The 27653-nt window shown below is 33.9% G+C and overlaps 1 protein-coding gene across 1 annotated transcript; it reads right to left on the bottom strand.

Moving 5' to 3' along the window:
* Window positions 1-769: 769 nt before the first annotated feature.
* On the bottom strand, window positions 770-26618 carry LOC123653825 (probable chitinase 10). The gene is given in 51 exon segments (XM_045589805.1): window positions 770-1770; window positions 1845-2027; window positions 2211-2483; window positions 2570-2781; window positions 2901-3034; window positions 3398-3531; window positions 5447-5581; window positions 5674-5768; window positions 5863-6154; window positions 6329-6514; window positions 6593-6735; window positions 6836-6971; window positions 7509-7720; window positions 7804-7937; window positions 8015-8335; window positions 9579-9778; window positions 9861-10049; window positions 10118-10396; window positions 10507-10718; window positions 10996-11172; window positions 11279-11471; window positions 11650-11765; window positions 11950-12175; window positions 12756-12922; window positions 14007-14195; window positions 14280-14360; window positions 16307-16483; window positions 16665-16844; window positions 17403-17573; window positions 17836-18063; window positions 18140-18359; window positions 18459-18565; window positions 18651-18852; window positions 19101-19322; window positions 19419-19681; window positions 19762-19950; window positions 20140-20221; window positions 20297-20396; window positions 20484-20661; window positions 20761-20884; window positions 20966-21085; window positions 21187-21372; window positions 22321-22501; window positions 22591-22699; window positions 22782-22982; window positions 23366-23572; window positions 23683-23732; window positions 23863-23942; window positions 24015-24117; window positions 25757-25899; window positions 26592-26618. Coding segments are annotated over 51 exon segments (8742 nt in total). The 3' UTR covers window positions 770-1497.
* Between the last annotated feature and the right edge of the window lie 1035 nt (window positions 26619-27653).

Below are 27653 nucleotides of genomic sequence, written 5' to 3'. Positions count from 1 at the left end.
CTGGTTATCTTACACTTTCTTGGTTACAGTCGGGGTAGTCCGTGGTCGAAAAAGAAATATGCGAATATAATAACCCAAGAGCCCGCGAGGGCCAGACCTTCGTCATTTTATAAAAGCTGAAAGTTTATCAGCGCATGCTTCTAAAACAGGTTGAAGCAATGGCTAAATATGAAGTTCAACTCATGGTTAGTTTGGCAGATACCAGGTATCAAAGGCATACAAAGTGGCAACTAACATACGTTATTTCTTATGCGTAATTTTTTAACATTCTGTTCGAAGTAATATTAGATATCACGTTAACCAGAGCCACAAACTTTTGTAACTAAACTTACGTCATAGTCAGAACCTTTGACTGGGTGGACCGATTTCGATGATTTTTTTTTTGTGCCCTGTTGTCCCATTAAAATTTAATTGATATCTGTCAAGTACATTTCGAGTTATATTTAATAATGCGTATTTACATAACTATTTTTTCGTCGACCTACATTGTATTATACCGTATAACTTTTTACTGCGTGTACAGATTTTGATGATTCTTATTTTAATCGAAAGCTGATGCTTGTAATGGTCCATTTAAATTTGATTGAGATCTGATGATTACTTTTTAAGTAATTTTTAATAACGCGTATTTACTTGACTATTTTGTCGTCAAATATATATAGTATACTTGTCGATGTAATTAAAGTCGGTTTTTTTTTCGTTTGGGAGCGAACTCAATTATTTTAGGTGGTACATCATTATATAGAAAATGAGTAAAATAAAAACATAGTTTCGTTTAGAATAAGTATAAGTCATTATTTATTTGCTTAATTTTTCACACAAATTCATACATTTCAATGTTAGGTACATTGTTTATAAATATTTTACAAACAGAGTAACTTATACGGAATGTATTCGTTACTAATACGGCTGAGGATAATATCATGATCTTGTAATAATCGAGATCTGTACAACTTATGAATACAACTTATACTTATCACATTAATAATGTAAAAAAAATGTTCCAAATATTTGAGGACTTACATGTTAAAACATTTATTCAAAAAAAAAAAAAACACTGGAACAATGTTTTCTTTTTGTGTAAGGAAAATTATAGTGCTCCCCAAATTAAGTATCTAAGTAACAGTCCTTTTTTCTCTATATCTTAATATGAGCAAAGCTCGAGGTAGTACATTGTAACAGGTAGAAAAAAAAATCTTAATTTCCGCCAAAATACTATTTTATGAGGATGTATATTATAGTTGAGTAAGTCGATTAGACATCTATTTTACAGTACTTAACAATTTTTTTTTTTCATTTATATACATAATTTTATTAAAAATGGCCACAACAATTTATGTGACTGCGACTATGTGGTAGTCCGCGAATATTAGATTATTACCACAGCAATGCTTAAAAAAAATAAAAAAAAATATTAAAGCAAAGTAGTACAGATATGGTAATTGCCAGTTTCCTGTATTCGTAATTCGCAACATTGGCGTATCAAATGTTTTAAACTTAACAGATAAGAGTCTGTAAATTGGGTTCAAGTAAACCCTGCCGGAGTGCAGAAAGTAGCCCGTACGGTCGGCACGAGCATGCGCCACGCCACTCATCTAGGTCTAGTGCCCAGAACGCAGCACCACGCAATCCCACGCGTCGCAGCATTGTCGCCGCTGCAAACATGTCTTGAGGACGCAGATACGACGCCCACTGCGACCTGCTTACTGCATACGTACCTTCCGAGCTAGACCTCACTTCCCACGCACCGGATTCGGTTTGAGTACAAATCTGGACAAAAAAAAGTTAATTACACGTCCTGGAAAATCCATTATATAAAATATGGTATTATTATAAATTTTCACCTCATAGTAGGCGAGGAATCCAGGTATTTGTGTGTAGTATCCCGGTGTACCCGAGCCGGAGATAGGCGCTCCGATTCCTGTGCTCAATTCGCTTCGAAGAGTATAAGTGCGACCGTATGCGGGAACCCCCATCACTAGCTGACTAACTGGAACAATATTTGCCCAGTAGCGCAGGATTGTAAGCTGTTGAAATAAAGAAAGGGTTTAAAGAATATCTTCGATGTGGATAGCAATGATGGAAAAATCAACATTAATGCGATTGATACATATGTATACGAAATAATTAGATATGAAAGTAAACAAATCTTCAATTTATTGGTTTTGTATTAAGTTACTGTATTATTCAAAATTTCATATTCTACTTACGAAACTATTTGTTTTCTGGGATTCGTTGGTTTTCAATGGTAGAAGATAAGCAGTTCTTCTAGAATCTGTTTCATAATAATCATTTGCTGCGATTGCAATCCAATCAAGTGTTGCCATCAATACTTTGGGGTCATAAGCTATAGTTGCCACTTCAGGGTTAGGAGCCACTATTGCTGAGAATTCTAAATTGTGTTGCCTTAATATCTTCGAGAGCTCAACAAGAAGAATACTGAAGCTATCCTTATCGGATGTATTTCTTCTTGTGCATGGTGCCTAAATTAGAAAAGTACATTACGTAGTGTATTTGTAATTAAGTCGGTAGTCAATATTGCTAGATTTTCAAAATAAAAATATTTTACCTCGTTGCAAACAGGATATTGCCAAGCTATCTGTACGCCATCAAAGTTCCATTTTTGTAGGAATTTTAATAATGAGTTTCCAAATATTTTCCTTTTATCTTGACTTGCCGCCATTTCACTCCATTTTTCATCTATAGAGTTTTCGATTCCTCCGACGCCAAGAATAATTTTTACACCCTTTAATTTAAGCTCCATTATTTTTCCATAGAAATCTGCAAAATTGTATGGTTTAATTTTTTTGTTGTTTTGTATATTGAGTTTGATTAATTTGGTTTCTTTTTTTAATTTGTTATTCAAACTGTCTAATATAAGACTATTACACATTATTTACCGTTATTTATGTCCAATTCTGGATTACCAGCAACTACAGTATTGCTATCGGCATCGAGGTGGGCCCATGCGTATACAATATGTGAGCAGAGGGATGGGTCAATTTGTTCCGGTCCAAAGCTGGCATTACCTTGTCTGATTAAAAATTTTATTTAAAATTATAAAATCATTATTGATGTAGATAAAATTAATATTTTGTTTGGACATCAAATCAATATAGTGGCTATACGTTCGCATTGTATGATTGTATTAAGATTATTTTAGTAGTGTACGGAACATTAACTGTTTTAAGATATTAACTTTACCCCTTAACCTTAAAGAACATGTTGTTTTTTTATATTATATTTAAAATATATTACACTATTGGAAAATATAATATTAGTACTTAAATAAATTATTAACTGGCTCATAATTGGTTACGATATTAAAGCTTAACTACGTCTGATATTTCTTTATGTGTATTGTTCTTGTATTTTTTTTAGTTACGAGTAGATGTACCTGTAGTAAGCCCAGTTAGTGTAATAGCACGCGATGATAGGTTTGAGTTCATAGTCTACTTCGTTGTTGCTGTCCGTTATTCTTAAGCTGTTTTTAGCTTTACATTTTGATTTGTTCGGGAAATCGCAATGATTCTGTAATTATAACACATTACAAATGCCGTAAATGTAATCTAACTAAGTCTAAAACAATAAATTTTTATCAAACCTTGAAAAACGCAGAACTGATTAGATACTTGATAATTTTAAAGTGCTATTACAACTTTAAGTCGAATTCATTTGTTTGATAAATAATCTCTTAAGTAAATAAGTAACACCAAAAATATGCTATAAAGCATCGTGACACAATTATATGACATACTAGCTGTGCCCATGACTTTGTCTGCGTGGAATTGAGCAAAATAGTTATCGTTCAGTTCGCATTGTTATAAAATAAATAAACAAAAATAAAACTAGCCCAAGTTACTCCTTATTATATCAGTTACCTGCCAGTGAAAGTCCCGTCAAAATCGGTCCAGCCGTTTCAGAGATTAGCCGAAACAAACAGGCAGACGGACAGACAGACAGACAGACAGACAAAATTGTAAAAAAATGTTATTTTGGTACATGTATTGTGTGTACATCCATTATGCATGTAAAAAGCGGTATATTTTTGTTATGGGTATTTGTCTTAAGCTCCTTCTTATTTTCGAGACCATGTCCATATCAGATGTTCTTCATTTTTAACCGACTTCCAAAAAAGGAGGAGGTTCTCAATTCGACTGTATTTTTTTTTTTTTTTTTTTTTGTATGTTACATCAGAACTTTTGACCGTGTGGACCGATTTCGACAAATTTTGTTTTAATCGAAAGGTGCTGTGTGCCAATTGGTCCCATTTAAATTTATTTGAGATCTAACTACTACTTTTCGAGTTATATCTAATAATGCGTTTTTACTTGACGCTTTTTTCGTCGACCTACGTTGTATTATACCGCATAACTTTCTACTGCATGTACCGATTTTGATAATTCTTTTTTTGTTGGAAAGGGAATATCCCTAGTTTGGTACCGTGATAAGGAAACCAGGATCTGATGATGGGATCCTAGAGAAATCGAGGGAAACTCTCGAAAATCCGTAATAACTTTTTACTGGGTGTACCGATTTTGATAATTTTTAATTTAATCGAAAGCTGGTGTTTATCATGTGGTCACATATAAATTTTATCGAGATCTGATAACTACTTTTTGAGTAATCTTTGATAACGCGTAGTTGCTTGACTATTTTATCGTCGATCTACGTTGTATTACTTGTCGATGTAATTGAAGTCGGTTTTTTTTTCGTTTGCGAGCAAACACAATTATTTAAATTATAATTATTTTGAATAAACATAATTGTGTTTGCTGGCAAACGAAAAAAACCGACTTCAATTACATCGAAAAGTAATACAACGTAAGTAGGTAGACGAAAAAATAGTCAAGTAAATACGCATTATCAAAGATTACTCCTAAAGTTGTAATCAGACAACATGATAAACGTCGGCTTTCGATTAAATTAAAAATAATCAAAATCGGTATACCCAGTAAAAAGTTGTGCGGATTTTCAAGGGTTTCCCTCGATTTCTCTGGGATCTCATCATCAGATCCTAGTTTCCTTATCATGGTACTACACCTGGGATATTTCCTTTCCAAAGAAAAAAGAATTATCAAAATCGGTTCATAAACAACAAAGTTATCCCAGAACATACATAAAAAAAATACGACTATATATATGTATGCGGTCGAATTGAGTAACCTCCTCCTTTTTTGAAGGCCGTTAAAAAAGAAATAGATGAATTTTGATTTTTTTGAAGTAATACTTGACGCTTGATAGTACGCTTGACTTGAGGAGTAAGCTGATGAATGCGTGACGAGAGCGTTACGAAAAATGTGATGACGAGGCGAACAGAAGTCGAGAGGGAGATATAAGTGAGATAGTGCTAAAGAAGTTTTACTTCAGTCGTGTATTCTAAATCACACTCGTTTTTTTAATAATTTCAACTTGACCAATAGCATAGATGTAATTAAATTTCTACCTGACTCCAAACAAGCGGTGCCGGACAGGTCAGCTCAATGTAGTTCTCGTTCATGCACAAATAGTACTTTGCACAATCGGTTTCGTCTTCTTTAAATACAACTCCAGAGCAAAATTTACCCTCAAGCGATGACCCCTAAGAAATTACTTTTTTGTAAGATCTGACTTATTGAGATGTGTGTACTTATTAATATTAAAAAAAATAAATAAAATAAAATAAAAACTTACATCACTGATAATTTCAACGTCTGAGTTCTGAGATCCGGAAGGCTGTGTTTCAGGTTCTGATGTTGTAGTGGTCACTGCTGTTGGTGGACTTTGAACTGTAATAATTAAAATATTGTATTAAGTATATTAAGTATTTTTTTTTGTTAACATTTGAAGAAACATTTGAACATAAAAGTAATTTTTTCTTACTCTCTTGAAGGACACAAGGTGGTGGAGCCTCTCGATCTCGCAGCACATTGTTGATGGTTGCCAGCAGCGGTGACTGGCCGCAGCCGCAATATCTGCCAGTAAAGTCATCGAGGTCGAGTGCCCACGCCATGTTACCACCGAGACTCATTGCGCGAACATATTCTGCCTTGTGGCGTACCATGAGGTCGTCATCGAAGGAGACCCACTGGTCGTCTAAAGTTGCATAGGGTCCAATTCTACCACCAACATCGCGAACTACCCGCCAACCTTGAACTCTTATACGTTCGCATATCTAAGACAAATAATATTATTGTATATTTGCTATTTAAATAACAATTATATAATTAAGATAGGTAAAAGTAAAAATGTAATATTTACTTTGCACGTCAAAGAAATGACTACAATTTTGCATTTGAAATATAATTATTTTGAAAACACTGTACGAGATAATATTTGTTATTATAACCTCATAGAATGACAGGAAACCTCTCGCTCTGGTCTCATCTCCTGCTTCTCCGCCAGCATAGGAAGGCGCTCCTAAACCATTGCCGGAGTTTTCTACCAAAGAGAAAGACTGACCATAGAAGGGAACTCCCACAATCAGCTTATTACGTGGGGCTCCTTTATTGATCCAATAATGTACTGTAAAGTTCTAAAAGAAAAAAAAAGGAAAAAAAAATATGATTTTTGATCAATATTTTACGTAGTTTTTAAGAGTTACATATATTACCGTATTGAATGTTTTATCATCATCAGCTTCATGAGCGTACATTGGAGCAATGTGGCCAGTTTTCTTATCCCACTGCCCATGAAAATCATATGTCATCAGTGAAATCCAGTCCAAATTTCTAGCTAAGACAGGCACGTCGTAGGCTTTAAAGAAACATGAATGTTGATATATAGTTGTCAAAAACATGATATTGTGTAATAAATATGGTAACGTAAAAATTGAAATTAATAAGTGTCTTAATACCTAAGTCAATGACCCGTTTGCTAGCAGAGACAGCAGCAGATAAAAGAAGTCCTCGAGGAACAAATGCAGCTCGTAACTCTTTGACTAGATCAGCAAAACCTTGTTTGTCGGAACTTGGCCCCTTTTCACACTCAACCTTAGTAAAATGACAGAAATTGATATACCAATTTTTTGTAATTTGTTGCAGTTTTATACTTTTAAGTTTGTACAAAAACATTTTAATCAATACAATTTGTATAAAACGATAATCAATACGGGTCGCTGTCTGTACATTTAAGATATATGAAAAAAAAAAAATATTATTGGGACCTTTATCAACGCAGATAGCACCCAAAACAACGATTGCCAGAATTTTTGTCCGTTTAAACGGCTTATTCGATTTAGGTGTAGTTTTTACTAATATATTGTAGCAAGCTTAGCTTAACATTTAGTTTTTGTTTCATGTCAATCGGTTAATAAATAAAAAATTGATGCCGTTTTAAAGAATCAGGTTGAATAGGTAAAGTTACTATTCCACGCGGTCGACGTCGCGAGCACAGCTAGTATATAATAAAAGTTTTATACAAACTGTATTGATTCAATTAGCCATACGAGTATATGTATTTCAAAGAAATAGCGTGCTACTAAAAACAAGACATACATACATATAATATCATTAGATTCTGATACTCACTTGCCAACATCTAGGATATTCCCAGTCAAGATCCAAACCATCAAATTCATACTGTTGAATAAAGTCAACAGCGTGTAAAATGAACTTTCTTCTTGACGAAGGGTTATTAACGAGTCGTGAGTATTTATCACCGGCAGAGTCATTCCAGCCTCCTAGACCTAAGACGACTTTTACACCATTGCTCTTTAATGCTACTACCTTTTCATAAAATTCTGAAATTTTTAGTTAATTATTAATGCTGAAAAATATAAATTTGAAAATAAATGTATTACGAATTTTAAAACTAAATACGTACTGTTTTCAACGTCCAACCAATTGTCATGTGGTTTCATAACTAATTTTTTACTATCCAGTACAGCAAAGGCGTATACTATATGTGTACATAGTGAGGGATCGATATTACTGGGAGTAAATTTGCCAGCACTGGGTCTGAAAAAAGGAAATTAAAATGAATAAATGGTAGTAATAACACCATTTAATCACGAAAAATACGTTTGTTAACGTACCTATACCAGGCCCAGTTTGTGTAGTAACAGACAACTTTGTATGTTTCTACCTCATCCATGACAATAGTAGTTGTTGGCTTTGTAGTTGTTGTTGTTATTGTTGTTGGTTTTTTAGTTGTTGTTGTTGGTTTTTTTGTTGTTAAGGGTCGTGTAGTTATAGGATTACTCACTACTGGTTTTACTTCTATGTCTTCAAAATCATCATTTAAAGAGTTAGACGGCTCATCCAAAGGCTTATGAGGCACTGGTTCTAAATTTATTTGAGAATCCAATAAAGAATTTTTGATCGCATTTAACAATGGATATTTGCCTTCATTGCATCTAAAAATTAAATGTTAATATTATTTAATACTAGCGGACCCGACAGACTTCGTTCTGTCAAAAAGATTTGGAATGTTTTTTGTTCCTTCCTATTTTATAGTCGGAAAATTCTCCTGAACAGAACCGTCACCCTGATGATAGACCAAAGTATCTTCGTTTCCACGAACTCTGGCCACCCTTCTGTGACCCACTTAAAAACCCCGACTGGGATGTCTGCTAGAGGGCTTCAAACTAAGAGGCGAACTTAGGGTTCAAACCTGATTGGAAAATAATCTAAAGGGACAGTGGGAACCTAAAGGTGACAAATATTCAAAAATTGTGTGCTTCAATGACATAACATAGAGATAGACGGGTTATTAACTGACGTGATTGTATTTAAAAGTGGCGCAAGTTTACGTCAGTGAACGCGCGACGCGTCATGCCCGATCGCGCCGATTGGGCCTGATCGTGACGTGATATTAAATTAATAATTTAAGATAATAAAACGCTTTTTAACGCGATTTGTTTGACAGATGTAATGACTTGAAAACTAATGCATTTTATCTCGCATACCGAAACTAAAACAAAAGAAATAATATCGCGAAGCCAACCAAAATAAAAATCAGTACTAATGATCTATAGCTCTTACATTTTTTGACTCTTCAATTTGGTCGCGTTCGCGATATTATCACTTTTGTTGAGTTTCGGAACGCGACATTAGATCGTACAACGCGAAAACGCACACTGTTTTGCTAGATATGATTGAATTTGAACCTTGTGCAGCAAATTGACTCTTTGGCGTTAGAAACACACCTACATTGCTTAGAAAACAGTGAGCGCTTGTAATTTAATATGAACTTTATTGAATAGCAATAAAGTTCAAATTGACTCTACATTTTAGTTAGAAAATGTTTGTATGAAAAAAGAAAAGGGCTGTTTTTAGGGTTTTCCCGGAAATTATTCGAATTTTTCTAAAAAATTCGAATTTTTCGCCGTAAAAACCATCCTTGGACTTCAACGAACATTTAAAAAAAAGAATTGTTAAAATTGGTCCAGGCGTTCGTTGTTGAGTTATGCGCTTACTAACACATTTTACGATTCATTTTTATATATAAGATTTAAAAATAAAGCATATTAAGGCCATATTAATAAGAAAATATTTCTAATTTTATGGTTCTAATATTTAGAACAGGATCGTGGTTTCACGTAGATTAGTCAAATTTTTATCACAATTAACAACTAAAATTTGATTATAAATACAAACCTATTCTTAAAGTCGTCCAAGTCAATGGCCCATACCATGCCTCCACCCAAGCCAAGAGATTTGATAAAGTAAACTTTGCTCTTAATTATATCTACGTCATCAAATGAAACCCATTGATCGCCTTTATATGCATAAGGACCCATACGATTATATTTATCTTTCACTACTATCCATTTACGATTTTTGATACGATCACAGATCTAAAAGAAAAAAAAAATTAAATTGTTTATTTATAAAATTGTTGTTATGTTATTCGACGTTTAAATTTTATTTAATACAAACTTCATAATATGCCAAAAATCCGTTTGCTCGAGTGTATTCTCCTGCATCTCCACCTGCTATTGCTGGTTTATTTAAACCGCGACTGTCCCAATTTGAATAAGTAGTAAAACTTTGACCATATAGGGGTATACCCATAATAAGTTTATGTGCAGGTGCTCCTTTTTTCATCCAATAATGCATCGTGTAATTCTAAAAACAGAAAAATTAATCATCAAGTGAACGTTAGGCTACAAAAAGTAATCGTTTATATTACATACAGCATTGAAATACGTATTGTCATCGTCAGGGTGGTAGAAAAGTGGAGCAAGATGACCAGTCTTTTTATCCCATTGGCCATGATAGTCGTAAGTCATAACTGCTATCCAATCCAAGTAACGCGCAAGTGTTGGTACGTCATAACCAAGATCTATGACTATTTTGCTAGGAGATACGGCAGACGATAATAGAAGACCTTTAGGTTTGAAAACTTTAGATAGCTCTACAACTAGATCTGCAAATCCATCTTTATCTGAGTCAGGACCTTTTGAGCAGTCCACCTAAAAAGGAGAGATTGAAAAATTTTAAGTCGTCATTAAAATATTATAATAAATTTATTTCTTTTTATATTACGCATATGAAAAAAGAAAAAAAAAATATAACTATGTACCTGCCAACACTTAGGATACTCCCAATCTAAGTCTAATCCATCAAAACCATACTTCTCAATAAAATCTACTACGTGAGTGACGAATCTTGCACGTGCTTGAGGGTTATTCACTAACTTGGAATATTTGTCACCTGCTGAGTCTTTCCAACCTCCAATTGCTAACGACACTTTAGTGCCATACTTCTTGTAATTTATTATACGCTCGTAGAAATCTAAAAATAATTAACCAATGTGATCGTAAGTGTTTTAATTTTTTTTTAAGTAATACTGTTTTACGCACGCTTGACTTGAGAAGTAAGCTGGTGAATGCGTGACGAGAGAGTTACAAAATGTGTGATCGGGAGAAGTGAACGGAAGTTGAGAGAGAGAGATATAAGTTAATGAAGATAAAAAAGAGAGAGTTACGTTTTTACGAAGTTTTACTTTAGTCGTATGGTCTAAGTCACACTCGTTTTTTTAAAATATATCCGTTATTTGTGCAATACTTACGATTTTCTGTATCTGACCAAGGATCATGTGCTGTTATGAGATAATCATCACCTAAGACGGCAAATCCATAGACTATGTGAGTGCACATCGATGGGTCAATATCTTCGGGGTTGAATTTGCCAAGTCCAGGTCGATACCAGGACCAATTTGTGTAGTAACACACAAGTTTGTATTTCGCTAAAATATTATGTGTAAACTATTACAGGAGTTATAACTTATAAAAAAAATTTAGTAGCATAAAAATAAACTAAACTTATATTAATATATTATATTAATAACTTACTGCTTAATAGTTCTGGTTTTATGCCATGGTCTACTAAATCTAAAATTGGTTTGGAAGGTGCCGGTAGTGCTACTGATTCAGTATCCAATATAATAGTTTCCGTGGTCGTCGAAGTGGTAGCCGTCGACGTTGTCGTCGTTACTTTCTGTGCTTTACACTTAGCGCTACTGGGCCAGTCACAAATTTGTTTCTCCTGTTCAAGTATAAAAAAGATTGGTAAAATTCAGTGTGAGATTTATAAATTAAATTTAATGTAACATTTTTACATTTCGTGTTAAAAAATAGGTAGAAAAAAGCGTTTGTGACTCGATAATGATATAATCGGATAGTTATTAATTTTTATCAGCTTATTTCATAACAATATAAAGTACCTGATTCCAATGCAAACCAGCGCTACATGCAAATTCTTCAAATTTACCAAACAAGCAATGCATGTATCGAGAGCAATCTGATGGGTAGTTACTGTACTGGCCACTTTCACAAAATGCTGAAAATAATGAAAAAATTGTTTTTTCTTTAAATATGTTACTGTAATTAATTATTATCTATGGCTTAACATCTCTTAAAAAACAGTATTAAGAATATTAAGTTATTATTCTTCTTGCTTTTTGTATTAAAGCCGTAATTGTCCATAAATAACTAATTTTTAAATATTCATAACTATATCTTACAAGGTTTTTCTTCTGTTGCTTGCAGCATGGCACTAGGTTTTGTCTCCGAGGTGGAGGTGACTTGTCGCCTGTCAGTGCAAGAGTTTCTAGTTGGGAAGTCGCATTGCGAGTTTCGTGCATTCCACACCAGGCCAGGCGCGCAGCTTTGCGTTACAAGCGCTCCGTTCACGCATACGTAGAACTTCTCGCAGCGTGGGTGCGCGTGATATGTACCAGTAGAGCACCGCTGGTTGGAAAGAAATACACTCATAAAATATGCAAAGAGACGAGTTGGTCGGTAAATAAAATAAATACATTTATAATATACCTATATAATTACATTACTTAATCTTTCTCCATATTTGTATGTACATCTCTATTTACAATTTCCCCTGAAGTTTTTTTAATTGTTGTATTGTATGGTTTTATACGATGCGTTGCTGTGACGATCACAGCACTGGTTTGTGGCTGTTGCGCTGGCGGTTGCGGGTTCGATCCCCTCACATGACAAACAATACCACGACTGTAACCACCACGGCAAACATCTGTATTGGCCATATAGACGTTTGCCGTGGTCTGGGTGTATGCAGTCCATGTGGGTCTCCCCACCGTACATCGAAGAGCACGTTAAGCCGTCGGTCCCGGTTGTTATCATCTACACCCGATAGCGATCGTTACTCATAGCAGGAAATGTCCGTCAACCTGCATTAGAGCAGTGTTGTGAATTAAGCTCTGATCCTTCGTCTACATTGGGAAAGAGGCCTATGCCCAGCAGTGGGATATTACAGGCTAAAGCGTAGTGTTTTAGGTAGTTGTGTAAAACTTACAATGGGTTTTTGATATTGATCGGACTGAGTCACAGGTTTTTTGGTTGACGTAAATCGTGGCGTTGTCGTAGTTCCTGATGTTGATGCGGGTCTCCTAGTTGTTGGTCTTTTTGTTGTTGTAAATAAACTTTGGAATGGTGGCTTTGTAGTTTTTTCTGGTACTCTAACTGTAACGAAATAAAATGTAAAAAATTAATATTATCATCATAATTATATATTAATACGCAAAGGTTAAGATGTTTGCCTGCCTTTTTGAAAAACTTCTCTTACTCTACATAAATTATATATCATTTTATAGATAACTAGCTGACTCGGCAAAAGTTGTCTTGCCGCTAAACGCTATTTAAAAATAGTGATTGGTGGAAGAAGGGTGAAAATTTAGGGTTGTATGTATTTTTCAACGCCAAATCATAATAAAATAAAAAATAAATAATGTATCTAAAAATTAAAAAAAAAATTGGGGTGGACTACCCTTAACATTTAGGGGATGAAAAATAGATGTTGTTCGATTCGCAGACCTACCCAATATGCATACAAAATTTCATGAGAATCGGTCAAGCCGTTTCGGAGGAGTTTAACTACAAACACCGCGACACGAGAATTTTATATATTAAGTAGATTGCTTGCTCTACCGGTATCCACAACTAAAAAACTTATTATTACCTTTGTTTTTGTAAATTAATTAATTATTAAAATTAAATTAAAAATCCTAGCCCATTTTAACTTCGTTTAAATAGACGAGCTACTTTGATAGACTCGTTTCGTATTTATACCTTGCGCTAAGCACATCTATAATAAAAAAAAATCGTTTACATGTGCGGTTCTTTAGTTGTTCAATGAGGCAGTTAGTATTAATATTTCACTTTATCGACCTCTTTAGGGGGCTAAGAAAAATAGTATAGGAGGTTTATACCTACAGAAGTACGTTGCCAGAGTAACTCATATATTCAAAATAATATTTAAAAAGGGCTAGGATTTTTTTTTCACATGGAACGCACGCAGTTAGGAGTCGAACATACTATATATGTTTATAATATCAAAAACAATCAAAATCGTTATTTTATTTATAATAAATATATGAGCGACTCGTCCAGAAATCGTACGGGTAACTATACAATGATTCGTCGAATATTATATAGTATGTATAATTTAAATTATATAGTGTAAAGGATTAGAAGTGAACCCATTTAAACAGATTGACTATGTCTTCGTCGTCGTATTTTTATGGCATGAATTGAGTCTATTAATTACCTTCACACATAGCAAACTCGACCCAGTCGCAGCGATTAGTGCGCTTGTCCCAGTGCAGGCCGGGCGGACACAGCTGCTTGCGCCAGCGGCCGCCCACGCACATCAAATACGAGTCACAAGTTGGTGCTGGTGCGTGGGTTTCACTGGCACCGCATTCACCGTCTTCTGATGGTCGGTCGATTGAAGCTGCTGTAGAATTTTATGTATTTTAATAATATTTTTTTGTTTATATAGAAAAATATATATCAAAATCACTATATTTAGAAAACTTACGCGTTGTTGTAGTCGGTTTCGTCGGTTTGGTGACGGGCCGCGTTGGTTTTGGAGCAGATGTAGTAGTTTTTGGTGTTATACCTTAAAATAATTGAAGGCATAGACACAATAAAAAAAAAAACATATTTTATCATTAAAGTTTTATCATAAAGCAAAAACGTAAGTATTGTTTCTTTTTGTGTTTATACTCGTAAGTCGATTTTGAGTCGTGTTAAATACGAGTACATGGGTGGTCAGTAATATGTATTTACTCATTATAATGAAATAACTTTTTGGTTATCTCGTGTTCCTCCCGTGACCATGGTTGCTATTTCATTATAATATGTATTAGGGGAACACCGGGCAAGATGGGGTAGTTAAGGTTTAAAGCTCCAGAAATCGTAGGGGTTCATGGTTTCATAATCATATTTATTCTTAATCAGGCTTGTAGTTATCAATCTTACATATTAAATTGAAATCAGGAACACAGCACCACAGAATTGTTAATAATATAACAAAATGTAAAATATGACATATCACCCCATCATGCCCGATAGGTCGGGTAAGATGGGGTGGGCCTAATGGGCAAGATGGGGTATAGCCATTCTCTCGACTATTCAGGAGTGCAGAACTTGCAAATGAATGTTGCTTCGGCATCATTATCATCCACTCCTGCGCAGCCATAATTTAACCATTTACCACAAGAAGAATAAGCAATCCAACCTTTCTTGGAGCCGAAATATAACCCTGTAGAATGTAGGCATGGAGTGTTTTCGCTTTCAACATCACTCTTTTCAGAAGACGACTGTCTAATACGTTTCTTTGGATTATATTTCTTTGTGGCTTTAGTCTTGAAATAGGTTTTGTTACTCTTCCTTTTTCTGTTTTCGCTCCTTTTTTCTCTGTCTGATTTCCTTGTTTTGCTTTTTTAACTTTTCTGTCACATTTTTTTTAAATAAATTCTTTTAACTTAACTCTTAACAACTTCTGTTTATAGGGTGAAGAGGTTATGATAGTAGTTTTGCCGCGTTTTTTGTCACTTTTAATGTCTTCTTGGTCACTGGAAGAGGCAATAGTTGCTTTGGGCTGGCTAATGCACTAAATTAGACCATGAAAATCTAGGGGAAGGACTCAAATTTAAATATGTGTTAATTTCAGTTGTACTAGTTGTCACAACTGTTGAAGTAGCAGAATCTGTAACAACAACTGCAGTCCTCGTTGCTGTTGTTGTAAGAGGTGCTGCCACAATATCTACAGTTAAAAAAACAGATTTCTATGTCTAATAAATAATCCATCAATCCCATCCTCTTCTTCTTCTTTTTGCGAGAATACTGGTACCCAAAGGTACCTTTACATTCTTTTTTTGCCTTTTTTACCTTTCATTCCAATGTAGTTTGTGGGACTAAGAAAAATTTTGCAGCCAACATAATATATCCCATTTCTCGCTTCAAAACAACTTCTATCGCCTTATTCAGTGCTTCTCTTGACCGTTTTCCTCTTCCTGAGTTTCTTTTATAAACATATATGACTTTTTTAAAATATAAACCATTCTAAAACAATATGTAAAAAAATATAAATAATCAAAATCGTGTCAGGCAAGATGGGGTATCAGATACCCCGTCTTGCCCGTCGATTCGTTTCAACATTAATATTCAAACAAAAAAAAAATTGAATATTGTTTCATAACAAAACAAGTTATTACCTGTTACTGCAATGTACTGTAAATAGAATTAACCGAGGTGCCACTTAAAATTCACTAAATACAAGTTTCATGTACTACGAAACATATATATAAGAAATTTTAATACGAACAAACGAAATCTACTTTTCGACGATAACTAAAACAAATGAATAGCCACCGTGTTAGTACTCGTGTGACTAAGAGCTGTCGTGGCGGCCAGTAGCGAGATGGCAGAGCGAATGAGATTGATCAATTTAAATCACCTGAAAAGCCTGATGCCCCGTCTTGCCCACCACCCCGTCTTGCCCGGTGTTCCCCTAATTAAATTTTATTAATCATTTAATACTATGGACCTTGTGAAACTTACTTCCACACTTGGCGTATTTAGGCCAGTCGCAGTGTTTCTCTGAAGCACTCCAGTGCAGACCGGGCGCGCAATGCTGCAAATGCCACACAGAGCCGTCACAGTGCAAGTACGAGCTGCAGTCGCCCGAAACTTCGCGATATTCTTGACCGCTACACGGACGACCTTCTAATGCATCATCTTTAAAAACAATAATTAAATTCCAAATATGTTAAAATATCGGCTATGAGAAATGTTTGTTTCAATATTTCATTGGATACTATAGTCAAAGTAGACTACACTTAACAAACTACAGAAAATTACTAGTACCGACTAAGTTAAGAGGTGATTTTTACCGTAAAAAATAAAACATATTATTTACCATGACTACCTGCTACTGTAGATGGTTTAGCAGTTGTCGTAGAAGTTGTAGTTGTGGATTTTGGAGTCGTAGTAGTAGATGTAGTAATAGGTTGCTTAGTAGTAGTAGGCCTAGGTGGTGGTCGTGACGTCATAGGTGCTAATGTTGTAGTTGCCGGACTTGATCCTGTACTTGATGTTGCTAAAATTAAAAAAAATTAAAGTATTTATAATTGGAACGAAGTTCCTTACGGCAGGCTTGACATTTGGCTGGGCGACCGAATTGAAAAAAATGTAATACTAAAACCGTAAGAAAAATATAAAACGAAAGTGACGTAATATCAGCCACACGACTGTATAATATGACGTTTGTAAAATTAAAATATTACTAGTAAACTTTTTTAAAATTCTTTATGTAATTTTATACTGTCGACAAAAATAAATAAAGACATATGTTTTTTTATTTCACTTAATAGTTTGAATTATTATTTTGTTTGATTTGTTTTATTTTACGGTATTTGTTATTTTCTAAAATACTAAATTTCCTAAATACTTTTATGTACTTAATTAAAAAGAACTAGAAAACTAGAAAATATATATAAAATTCAACAATTTTTTTTCAAATTGTGTTGCTTCTATACTATCCGAAGGAACTTCGTTCCTACCTGGTATCCGATGACACCACATTTTTTTTTTACATAATAATCTACATATAACATTCATACATATTCAATATTTTGAATTTGTGAAAGTTTTTTACCTGTACATTTTGCAGAACTAGGCCAATCACATCTACTTGTTTTCGAAGACCAATGTAATCCTGGAGCGCAACTGTGTTTGCGCCAACGTCCCGCCTCGCACTGTAGGTATGCTTCACAGTCCCCTGGTGCAGAACGGTACTCACCCGCCTGACAAAACGAGCCTTCAACCTCTAAAAGAAACATTACATTAGTAACTACGATGATGACCATGATGTACGAGTGCTCTGAGTACTTAAAACTTATTGTTTACTCTTTTTTATTCACAAATTTTGTTTCGTAGCATTGTTGAATATAGCCTAGTTATTATATTCAGACAACCATTCGTTTTGCTAACGGACCGTTAATTTTCAAACACAAGATGTACTAAATGTAACGATCCGTGAGCATAACGAATCGTTTTCTGTATCTAGGAACGAGGCATTTATGATTTACATTTACCAGTATCGATAGCAGACTGGGTTGTAGGCCTTGTCGTTGTTCGTTGGGTAGTGCTAGTAGGACGCTTCGTAGTTGTAGTGGTTGTAGTCATAGGAGTGGTTGTAGGTTGGGACCACCAAGTCTGCATAGTGCTCTGGGTTGTGGTCGACGGATTCCAACCGGGCCAAGTTGTAGACGTATGATGGTTATGGCTACCATGATCAACACTGGCGCCTATCGATCCTAAATTTGGACATAGAAATACATAAAAAAGCTTCCATGACATTTTAAGCAATCAATAAACCGTCTCTAACTTTACCGTCGGATTCAGCTGGTGTAGTTGTTGGAGGTGCTGGTGTTACTGGTTGTGGTGGTCTCTCACAAGCGGACGTTGGAGGAGGAGGAACAGATCTGCCCAAGGCACGGCCAGCGGCTCGCAGTAATGGTGATGGTTCGTTGCAGCAGCGGTTATTAAAATCATCAAGATCTATTGCCCAGGCTGTCACGCCACCTAAACCTTGTTGCTTTGCCCATTCAACCTTTAAAATATTATTTTTAGAATTAGATTTTATTTAAATTAAATTCTTGATAAGTCACGAGAATAGTTTGGTACTCGTATTTTTGCATCCCCACATTACCTTTTCCTTAATAGACTTCGGATCATCGTATCCCACCCATTGGTTGTCTGAATATGAGTAAGGTCCTGCATTTTCTTGACGACTTGTTTTCCAACGCAAGTTTTTAACTGTGATATAAAAAAAATAATATAAAAATTAAAAAGACCATACATACATTTCAAATAAATATTACTTTTTAAATTTCTTATATACCTCTGTAGCATATTTCATAATAAGCCAACATTCCAGGTTGTTTTGTAAATTCCCCAGGTTCACCAGGACCTGCAGCTGGTGATCCAGGTCCGATTGATCCCTCCGTATCAGCAAGTCTGTATGACTGGCCATAGAAAGCTAGCCCAAGAAGGAGTTTCTTTGGGTCGGCTCCTTTACTTATTAAAGATTTCACTGCATATTCCTATAAAATGTAAGCAAAGCGTCCATAAACTACTTACAACAAAAAATATATAATGTATTTATAAGTACCTATCATGCAAACGATTGAGAATAAGAAATATATCAAATTCTAAGATATTAGATCTAACTATAGGATATAAGATTCAAATTGTTATAATTATTTTTATATACTAACGTAAGTTTTAACCAACTATATTAAATTAAATAATGAAATAAATAATATATTTATTTAAGCTAGTATATACTCACAATCGAATAATATGATAGAGGGTCATTTTTCATTGGAACCAATGGGGTGTGATGAGCCGTGTTTCGTTCCCATCCACCGTGATAATCATACGTCATTGTACTCATGAAGTCAGCTGCATCCGATATAGTGGGTAAATCGTAAGCTGATTCAATAACCTCTTTATAACCGGAAAGTGCGATGCCTAATTCCATATTAGCAGCGTGCAAAGTTTTTGATAATTCCTATTTAATTATAAACAAAAATACAATAATTTTAGTAAATTAGAATAAATACCTCTTTGTATATACATTTAAAATAGTTTATATGAGATCACATACTTGAACCAGTTTTGCAAAGTTGGCTTTATCTGACTTAGCACCTTTCTTACAATTGCTCTGCCAACACACTGGGTAGTTCCAATCTAAATGAAGACCCTTAAAGTTATGACTTCGAAGGAAAGTGACAATTCTTTCACAAAACTTTGCTCGTGCTGTACTTGATGACACTAAGCGTGAGTATTTGTCACCAGCCGAGTCAGTCCACCCACCTAATCCTAACAAAACTTTAGCATCGCTTAGAGAAGTGACTCGCTCGTATAGATCTAAAAAACGAAAAAAAAAATATATAAATGGAAAGTATTTCGACTGTAAGTAGATACATTAGATACGCTATATTTCTTACTGTTTGTGATATCAGCCCAAGGATCGAATTCTTTAGCGACCAGTTCGTCATAAGATAAAGACGCATACGCATAGACAATGTGAGTACAAAGTCTTGTATCAATGTGTTCTGGTACAAATTTTCCATCACCTCTTCTATAGAAAGCCCAGCTGGTCACGTAGCATACTACTCGTTTATCATTATCGTTTCCTAAAAATGTAATGTATTACATATATATATATATATGTATATATATATATATATATATATATATATATATATATATATATATATATATATATATATATATTTATATACAGACATTTGTTAGATGCAAATATACAATTAAAACATCTCACACTTAAATAGTAGTTAATTACACAAATAAACATGTCTTACCTTTTCTTTTCTCTGCTTGATACGAGCTATATAATCGATCAGGCCCTACATTATAAATTTCTTTATAGCTTGCACTATTCCACTGTAAAATAAACAACAGTGTTTTTAGAAAAATAACAAATTTAAATTTTAACTAACATTTAATATCAATAATCACCTCAAAATCAGTTTCATATGCTTGAGATAAAAATCGAGCAGCTTCTTCAACGCTGATTCTAAGACTTTGACCAGGAATACATTTTCCGACATCTTGATGACTAGTTAAAACACGTAATCATTATTATTATTATATTTATTATATAACTTTAAATACATATGAAATCATATATAGAAAAGATACATACCCACAAAAACCAGTAGAAGGATCATAAAGTCTTTCGTCTTCGCAAATCATTCTGTAACTGATCCCTCCTGTACAGAAATGGAAATGAGCACAGGATTCTTCGTCAGAGGCCAAGTAAGGGATATTTGCTTCACATGACCCAATCTTAAGAGAGGACTGGTCAGTGGAAGTAGCTTCACCTGAAAATGTTGATTATTTATTATAAAACAATACATTGTTAAACAAATATAGATATGTAAAATATTAATTAAAAAAAATAATAAATCAGAAATTAATACCATTTAAGCTTGTAGATATAGCACTTAATACAGGGAATGGCGATCCACATAAACCACGAAAATCATCCATATCAATAGCCCAAGCTGCAGCACCGGCTAAACCAGTACTTGTGATAAATTTCATCTGAAAAACAAACAAAATTACATTTTTGCATAATAAAAAAGTCACGTAATAATATATACGTTTTTATTAAACGGTACGAACCTTTTCCAAAACAGTAGCGGGGGTATCATAAGCTACCCACTGATTATCAAAGACAGCGTACGCATTGCCAGCAGCATCGACTCCACTTACTCCTCTACCTTCACGTTCACTCATACATATCTATAATTTTAAATAGTACATTATTTCTCAAAGCTTAAGGGATTTCTATTACCTTTGTCTATATCACCGGGAGGTATATCTAGTATTAGTTTAATATTTACCTCAAAGTATGAAAGCATCCCTTTAGTTTGCGTATATTGTCCTTCATCGCCCCAGCCAGATACAGCGGCACCAGGAGAAGGTAAGGTAGAAGGCGCTAAAGTGTAACTGCGTCCGAATAGAGGAATGCCAAGTACCAATTTATCGGCAGCCATTCCATGTCGAATAATATACCTCACCATATACTCCTATAAAACATAAATAATAAACACCCGAAAAAAAACGGAAACAAATATAAGGTAAAAACTTGTCACTTGTATCTGTAATTTGTTTCGATTTTTTATTGTTAGAGGTCGTTTATTAATCACGTGATGTTTTTAGCAACTTTTTAACTTATGATATGGTCTGGTCCCCACCAGACCACCCCCCATGCCCATAAATTATGTTGTATTTTTTGGTACAAAGTGTATTGAATTTTTCAGAATAAGTATAGTAAAAAAACATGTTTAGTCTGAACACATTTTGGAAAATTAAGTGTTGTAATAAAAAACATTACAAGGTTGCATGATGTCTGTTGGTTGTTCGTTTGGTTTAGAAATCGCGCGATGATAATTTTTTTCCGAACCCCGAAAGGGGGAATCCCTTTTGAGCCTCAGGTGATAATGGACGACTCCTTACTTATTCTGTCAATGTTTATTTTTGACCTTTTGTTTTAAGTCACTGCTAAAATATTCTAAAAATAAATAAGGTTTAAACAAGACAATACCTTAAAAAAAATTTAGTGCACTGGTGTTAAAAGGTGAATCATGAACAGTGTCCCTTGTTTAAAAAAAAAGAAACAAAATAAAACTTTTGACAGTTTACAAAATGTGTTCATTTGAATATATTTTATTATTATGTAAAAATATCTCATAGTTAAGTTGTTTTATATGTATTTCTTAATTCATACTACTGTTATAAATAGGAAAGAGTTTAATTTTTGTTTGTTCGTAATGGATAGTGAAAAAATTACTGGACCGATCGTGAAAATTCTTTCACCAGTAGAATGCTATATTATTTCTGAGTGATATAGGATATAATTCTAACAGGAGATAACAACGGCCAAAATCGTGTAGTCCACGTGGTCGTAACCGCTGTTGGAAAACTGTAGTCCTAATAATCTGTTTTGTAAAATACTTTGTCAAATAATGACTTACTATATTATCAAACCGCTGATCTCTTGCAGACGCGCCAGGGTCACGGTGTAGTGCGCTATGCTGTAATGCTTTTGTTGGAGGGTCGTCGCGTTTCGAATGTGTCATATCCCATGCCTGTAGGATAGTGTAATCAGTAGCTCCGCTGACTGCACTTAAGTCGTAACCATCTTCAATTTGATACCTGTAGTTAAATAATGTTACATTTTTTACCTTTTTTAACTACAAAAGCAATTAACCTTATTTTTATCTTCGCAAATATAAAGTTATTACCTGAACGGTGGAAGGACGGTAGATAAAAGATAACCATATGATGAGAATTTTTCGCGAAGTTCATAAAGGAGTGTTGTTAATAATTCTCTTTCTATTTCATCTTTATCTCCTGTATAATACAAATAAAAGAATATTTAAATTAGGTCATTTAATAGTCAATAATATAAAATCCCTTTTTCACGTTTCTTTACCTGCGTACACCCAATGAAGGTCAAGTCCGTCGAAATCGTGTTCTTGAAGGAAGGTGACCGCACTGTCGATGAACGAATTACGCCGATATGGTTCTTGAACCATTTCACTGAATAATCTTTCCATTCCATCACCACCGACACTTAAAATCACCTGGAGACCAGGGATTCGTTGTTTTAGACCCGTGGCGATACGATATCCACCTGCATAATTGATTTATATTGGTAAATTATTGTTAGTGCTGTACAGCAGGCAAAAGCCTCTCTCCTATAGGAGAAGGGTTGAAGCTTAACGCACCACACTGCCCAGCACAGCTTGTTGACATTTAATTATTCTTGGTAATGAGTATATTACTATGTGTTCTCCGAGGCACCATAGGGAACTCGCAAAGACGAGCACATAGACCAGAAATTTATACAGATTTCTGTCAAAATACAAAAATACCGTAGAAGAGTATCGAATCTAAGACAGTCGGCATTAATAGAACTTTCAACTCAGATTAGGTACTATTAATGAAATAAGTACCTATCTATTATCAGATCGGATATAATATGAAAAAAAATAACTGGCATAAAAAGGTATTAACCCTTAATAACGTCATAGTCCTCATTGGCTGGTATGACTTCATATGTGTGTGGATCTAAGACAGCGAACGCGTAGTGCAGATGAGTGCAGGAGCGCGGCATGAGGCCTGCAGTGAACGCCAACGGCGGCGCACGGTAAGCCGCCCACGACTCTATATAGCACACCACGATTCGACGCGACCTTGGATCGTTCATCGGTTGCTCCATTTCTGTCGTGAAATAATTTATATTCATTAGTATCATTAAAAAAGCTTGTATTTACTATACTATGTTACTTGAGAGTTATAAACGCTACTTATGTATACAAATATTGCAATACCTTGGAGGTTAGCGTTTCCTTGTTCCAGTCGGTCGTCTGTTTGCGATACACTGAAAAAAAAATCTTAATCAGTTGTAGGTGTTTAAAGATAAGAAAAATATGTCAAATATTTAAATATTTGATTTTTTCGTATCAAATTATTTAATATAAAGCTTTGTTAATATATATTATATTTCTTACTTGTTATAATGACTAGCAGCACCATAATATCTTTTGAATTCATCAATATTTTCCACTTCGTCGTTTGTCTCATCGGTACCCTAAAATAATCACACATTTTTGGTAATAAAAACGTTTGATTGTATGAAATTGTGCTAAATATAATTAATTACCTTTAGATATTTATGTAAATAATCAGGGTCGACTACTGGAATAGGACGCTTTTCTACGGCATCTCTTAGAGGTAGTCTTCCTTGTCCGTCCTCGTAAATATTTCTACAAAAGTTAAATCTATTATGAAAAATAACACATACGATAGTACTATAATTACGAAAATTACAAATATCTTGATTTTGGTATAAGGTGGTATAAGGTTTCTGCTTCTTTAAACACAAAAATACAGATTACATATAATACAATACAATGGTTACAATAATAGAATTTTAACGTTAAAGGTCTTATTTTAAAAAAGCTAGGTAAATAGAAGAATATTTGTGGCGCCAAAAAGATCATTCTCGCTCGATATAAGTGATCTATCCTACTAGTGACAAGAAGATATGTATAAGTCGCATTATATAAGTATATAGCCTACATATATAAAAATCAACGTTTGTCTGTATGTCCTTTATAGAATCGTAAACTATGCATTTGATTATGTCTTCATCTCAGATCTTCAGCAAAGTGTTGTGCATGAGCCCACAAAGGTTTTTGAGTTGGTGTGAACAAAAAAAAAAAGCGTAGCAACGCGCTCAGGGTACATACAGCTAGTACTTTATAAAATATTCGCAATTACGAGGTAAGTTATTTTTAATGATGCTGATATTTTTTACAATCGGATATTAAATTATATGCTATCTTTGAAAACTGTTTGTATTTTTATTTTTGTTCCATTCAATTTAATAAGTTACAAATATTTATGAAAAAAAAAAAAAAACTATTTTGATACTTTTAATACAAATTAAATTTTATATCAAAGGCTATAAAACACTCCGTAAAATCATCTTCGCAACACTTCTGCTCCTAAGTAGCGTGTTTTTTTTTACCTACAAATCATTTATCAGAAAAACAATTTGCCTCTATTCTTATAAAAAAAAAAAAAAAAAAAAAAAAAAAAACAAAAAACTATTACTAGAGAGATTTTTTTGGCGCTGTACTAAGCTTGAAATAAGTGAAACAACAGACATGCTTCCGCGAAAATATCCTAAGAAGTATATTTCTTCATCTAGTGATCTACATAAAATGGTCCGTGAAATGGAGAAATAATGTTTTTAGAAATAATTTGGAAATATCGAAATATAATCTATATCGGTATGCTACATAATTATATGCTAAATAAAAAAATGTACAATATATCTCGTATAACGATGTTTGTCTGGTCTAATCGTCGAAACTCCTGGGCCTATTTTAATGAAATTTTAAATATAATAGATATGTTATATATGTGTATGTAACTTTATCCCTCTTAAAACTATTATTATTGTTATTATTAATTGTCTCACAGCCGAGAAAAGGTCTCTTCTCATATGAAAGAGAAGCTTATTCAGAGAAGCTTATAATGCAATACGAAACGAATAAAAGTATTTCAATTTAAGTGTATACGTATTTACAGAAGTGAAACACTAGGTGACATGTAATATTGTATGCAAATTATTTCCAGAATTTTAAAAAGCGTAAAATTATTGTTATAAATTGACATTGAAATGTGACAAACGGTTATTGTTAATGTTATGGTCAGACGAATATAACATTACTAATGCAGATTTATTTTTATCGTTTTTTTAACATGAGACTATATCAATGAAATACATTCATAATAAAAATCTTCAAATAAGTTGCTTACCATTATGGCCCTTGATCATGAGCTTTACGATTACTTCAATGCGAATATACTTTAAGTACTTGTAAGCTTAATTACCTGAGCGGTATGCTTTCCACCGAAGATCGAATAGGGGGGGCGATTGGCTCGTGATCAGGTATAGTTTCAATTGCACTCCGAGCAAATGGGCTCTCATCAGGGTATCGTGGCGATGACGCGACGCTGGTGCATAACACCACACACTAAATTAAAAAAACAATTCACAATTTATACTAATTTTAAGACATACCAAACTGTCATTATTATCTATAAAATGAGACTAGCTGTGCCCGCGGTTTCACTCCCGTTAATTTGAGGTACTTACTCAGTAAATTTATTATCCAAAACAGAAAAATATATTCAATTAAATCAGTAGTTAGTGAGATTAGCGCGCTTAAGCTAACAAATAAACTCTTCAGCTTTATAATATTATTGTAGATAGGTAACATGTTTTCGATATTGATTATATCATTTATACCTACCAGGTTTCAAATAAATGATCAGTTCATCGAACAAAGGCTTGACGGTCGCTGAACTTTTAAAAAAGTTGTGTATTTATTAGTTAACAATGAGAGTAGGTATTAATTCTGTGGGTACACAATTTGCAGCAATTTTTTATTCCATTAGACATGCTATTATGACTTAGATACGTAATTAATTCAAATAAAAAAGTTATATAGCGATCTATTCACGGAATCCTATGTGCTTTTTCAATAGGACTTTAAGCTTTTAAGGCGCCTGTGTGACATACCGAATTAAGAACGTAAGCGTGGGCAAGGTCATCGGTCACTGAACTACAAATCAAGCAACATCTTTGCATAATTTACATAACATGATAGATTCAAGTTGAAGATCAACACTTGAGACAGGTTCAGGTAAGTTTATATTTATTTACAAAATCAATATACAAGTCAATGACCATATTAGTTACGAAAATACGTTTAAAAATTGTCCGTTGATTCATAGAATACAAAACCACATATCACTGTCGATAGTTTTTTGACTAAGCACGCTAAGCTTTGACACGAGTGACTCAATTGTAACAAGTGTTAATGCCAATAATACGTTAAATATTGTCTATTTGAATATGCACTTAAGTTAAAGTTAGTGAAGTTAATAAATAATAGAAGCAGCTATATTCGGTTGCTTTTCAGTTATCATATCTTTGAAAAAGTTACTAAATCGAAATATATAAATATAAACCACCATGTTAGTAAAAATGAGTTTGAATATAAATGCTTTTTGATTTATAGGTGCCTTCATATTTAAAGAAATATGTCTTATATGTAAAATCATCCGACCTGTTACGTTTAAGGCTATAAAGATAAATATGTAAAATTATCGTTTCGCAAAAAATCCAATTTTCGTTTTTATTCTAACGCCGGGTCGTGATCTAATAAATAACTCCTAAACGAGCTAGTAGGTACATTGACATGTCTTGTTCGGGAAACATGATTTGCATACAGGCATCATCGGCAGGTAGTTGAAGTCGCTTTGGGGTCATCGTCATGAGAACAAGACCAGTTCACAGTACCTTTTAAGATATGACATTTGCTAATGATGAGGCATGAGCCTCATCTTGTTAACAACCCTTCGTACGACGCGATTATCGGTGATGTCTATAAAATATGTTAAAGACTTTACATATTTGTAATCAAATACTTCAAAGGAATAATTTCTAAAAATAATCACATGTGTTCCTTTTATTAATATTTACTCATACTGCGTCTCAAGATCATGGTCAAGTTACAAGGTAATTTGTAGGTACCTAGAGTAAAGAAGAGTGTTGTGATTGTTCCGATCGTCCTTGTAAGGATCGTGCTTTGCATATACTACAATAACATGTTCTCATGTTGATTTTAGATTCAAAGAAATCTTTGTATTGTAAAGGTAGTAATGTTATTTAGAGCTTAGATAAATTAAAAACTGCATTTCTAAACTTTGTCAAATGTTATAC

This window comes from Melitaea cinxia, chromosome 5 (genome assembly GCF_905220565.1).
Source record: "Melitaea cinxia chromosome 5, ilMelCinx1.1, whole genome shotgun sequence".
In the NCBI taxonomy this organism is placed as follows: Eukaryota; Metazoa; Arthropoda; class Insecta; order Lepidoptera; family Nymphalidae; genus Melitaea; species Melitaea cinxia.
The sequence above is the reverse complement of the archived record's forward strand: the minus strand, read 5'-3'. Positions and strand labels throughout refer to the sequence as shown.